Raw genomic sequence first — 3518 nt, forward strand, 5'->3', positions numbered from 1 at the left:
CTGGGACTACAGGCGCCTGCCACCTCGCCCGCTAGTTTTTCGTATTTTTTTTTTTTAGTAGAGACGGAGTTTCACCACGTTAGCCAGGATGGTCTCGATCTCCTGACCTTGTGATCCGCTCATCTGGGCCTCCCAAAGTGCTGGGATTACAGGCTTGAGCCACCGCGCCCGGCCTCCCACATTATTTTTTCTAACTGTCTATGAACCTAATCACAACCTAAGGCCATTTCCTATTGCTCTTATGTACATCTCCACTGTCTGCCTTACAAAGCTTCCATTTCCTAAGAATATATCCCCAAACTATACCCCTGCATTTCTTTAATTGGTACTATTAAACACTCGTCTGTGATAGAAAGAGTCACATGGTCAAATAGGTTTGGGAAACACTAGATTAATCAAAATAAAATAGGCTTTTTGTTTAGTTTTGTGTTTGTTTTTGAGACAGGTTCTAACTCTGTTGCCAGGATGCAGTGCAGTGGTGTGATCACGGCTCCCTGCAGTCTCAACTTCCCCAGGTTCAGGAAATCCTCTCACCTAAGCCTCCCAAGTAGCTGGGACTACAGGCATACACCATCACACCTGGCTAATTTTTGTATTTTTTGTAGAGATGGGGTCTCCCTATGTTGCCCAGGCTGGTCTTGAACTCCTGGGCTCAAGCAACCCTCCTACCTTGTCTTCCCCAGGCTCAGGGAGCAGTGATCGTACCACTGCACTGCATCCTAGGCAATAAAGTTAGACCTTGTCTCCAAAAAAAAAAAAAAAAAAAGCCTGTTTTATGTTTTACTTTGATTAACCTAGAATTTCCCAAATACTATAATCCAAAGTTCTTGGATTATAGGTGTGAGCCACCACGACCAGCCAAAACAGGTTTTTTAAGACTTCTCAGAGACCCAGAAATGTTAATAAGTACTAGGAGCCCCTAGATGTGGACTACGTTTCAAGGATTTTCTGAAACTTTGTGTCTCCATGAGTCCTCTAGGAACATATCTAAACAAACTAACATTTCAAGGAACACCAATGGGAAATGCTGCATTGATACAGGATTCTCGTCCTTTTTAAATACAAGTAATTTAAATTTATTTTAAGATTTCAATTCCCTCTTATAATTCCCAGATCTTCTCATACTTTTATTAAAAGACTCTCATTTTAGCTACTTCTCTGTGGTTTTGTGTAAGTAAAACAACATTAATAAGAAAGAAAAATTAATTTTGCTCAGCTGAATTTCTCCCTATCATTTTTCTTCGTGTTTTAAATAAGAAGAAATCAGCATGGAATGAAGATAAGTTACATTAGGTCCAAATTTTTTTTTTTTTTTTTTTTGGAGATGGAGTCTAGCTCTGTCGCCCAGGCTGGAGTGCAGTGGCGCAATCTTGGCTCACTGCAAGCTCCGCCTCCCAGGTTTACGCCATTCTCCTGCCTCAGCCTCCAGAGTAGCTGGGACTACAGGCGCCCGCCATCTCATCCGGCTCGTTTTTGTATTTTTTAGTAGAGACGGGGTTTCGCCGTGTAGCTCAGGATGGTCTCGATCTCCTGACCTCGTGATCTACCCGTCTCGGCCTCCCAAAGTGCTGGGATTACAGGCTTGAGCCACCGCGCCCGGCCAGGTCCAAATTTTTAAACAGTTTTTCTTCCCTCTGAGACAACTGAGGAAACCAAACTGGCACCTGCTCTGAAACCTAGCAGAAAAACTATTCTCCTGAGTCCCGTGTTTCCACACAGATGTCCAGCTTAATTAAACTGCTCCTTAATTTTCTTTTGGTTTCCCTGAATAAATTAAAAGTTACAAGACCCCAGTGATCTCTGGAGAGTGAAAAATCACACATTTTATTTTATTCTTTGTGTTTTTCTTTAGTTTCAGTTTTTGTACAATAAGCATGTGTTACTTTTGCAATTGGAAAAAATACACCTTACTTATCTTCTTTTCTTTCTTTTTTTGAGATGGAGTCCTGCTCTGTCATGCAGGCTGGAGTGCCGCGGCGTGATCTCGGCTCACTGCAACCTCCACCTCCCAGGTTCAAGCAATTCTCCTGTCTCAGCCTCAGCAGCTGGGATTACAGGTGCCCTCCACCATGCCCAGCTAATTTTTAATTTTTAGTAAAGACAGGGGTTTCAGCACGTTGACCAGGGTGGTCTCAAACTCCTGACCTCAAGTGCTCTGCCCACCTTAGCCTCCCAAAGTAATCCTACTTCTAAAAGGCTGAGTTTGAAAGGAAGACAAGTCAGCGGGCACTGAAGTTCAAATCTGCCTGCACCATTCTATCAAGATGTGCAGGGAAGCGCCTGTGACTCTCAGCTAAGGTGGGCAAGTCTTTGCAAGAAACTTGCTAAAAGTCATTACGTGAAAATTACACGATGAAAAGTTAGTTATTTAAATAAGTCAAACTCTAAAATTCTCAGGAATGCAAAACTAAATTTTATCTAGATTTCAACTGAAGGAGACAGAGTGGTGAAACTAACGGAACATCAACAACACTGGGGTGTGAGCCCTCTTCTGTCGGCCCTTCCTAGTCTGTAAGATGAGAGAGAACCTACATCACGCATGGTTATTGTAAGAACTGTCTAAAAAACATATTTAGAAAACTCATCACACAGCGCCTGGCATTTATATAATTAGTGCTCAATAAACTGCAACTATTGTTATTAAACAATTAGAAATACCCTGACTGCTTCCAGAAGAAATAAAGAAGCATTGTTACTACTGAAATTATATGAATTACTAAGTCAGTTTCAACATTCATCCTGATGAAAACAGAATCCTTCCCAGACAGGTAATCCTTGAGAATCCATGACATAACCTGGGTGAATGATTCCAAATCAAATACATTATTTGTCAAAGTTAGTAAGCAAAAGGTAGAAACGCAAAACAACTAAGGATTTAATCACAGCCAGTGATTTAGTAAGTCCAAGTTGTACGGACTGCTGTCATCATTACTTGTGAAAAAGAAGAAATTCAAGGATGGGGGAAAAAACATGTATCCCAACAAACAAATGGCAATACTAATAGGATTATGTTGGAAATTACATGGCTTCAGCAGAGGCAGAATGCTTACCTATAAAGCAATGATTTCTAAGAAGAAAAACATCAACAGCCCCCATGTTTTGTTTACCTGGGTGAGTCATGGTAACCGGCTCCTCTTTGGATTTATTATTGTAGATGACTACAGCAACTGCATTGTGGAAAGCAGCCCGTGATATTTTCTCTTTAAATGTGCAGTTTCCCCTCTGCAGCAAGGCAATCCACTGTTTGATATTAGGAGGGACAAAGAACCGGGTTTGTGGATCACAGCCCAGATGATCAGCAACTGAAAAGAAAAAGAAATATACACATGAAAGATAAATAAAACTGACCAAGTCTTTTTAATTTTAAAGAGTGTTTTATTTTTAGGTTTAACAAACATAAACTTAGTCTTATCAAATTGCTATAAGTGTTACAAATGCTTCTTCTCAGTTTCTATACAGATCTCATTAGGGTCCAGGAACAGTTTTCTACTGAGTAACCCAATGTTAGAATACTGTGT

General features: G+C 40.7%; 1 protein-coding gene across 1 annotated transcript in view; it reads right to left on the bottom strand.

The window, feature by feature from the left end:
• Positions 1–3518, bottom strand: part of RNF130 (ring finger protein 130) — a 110536-nt gene that overhangs the window by 82586 nt on the left and 24432 nt on the right. The window contains exon 2 of the mRNA XM_011955969.1: positions 3108–3302. Within this exon, the coding sequence (XP_011811359.1) occupies positions 3108–3120 (13 nt within the window). The 5' untranslated portion in view covers positions 3121–3302. The remainder of the gene's footprint in view (positions 1–3107; positions 3303–3518) is intronic.

This window comes from Colobus angolensis, unplaced genomic scaffold, assembly GCF_000951035.1.
Source record: "Colobus angolensis palliatus isolate OR3802 unplaced genomic scaffold, Cang.pa_1.0 Scaffold404, whole genome shotgun sequence".
Taxonomy (NCBI): Eukaryota; Metazoa; Chordata; class Mammalia; order Primates; family Cercopithecidae; genus Colobus; species Colobus angolensis.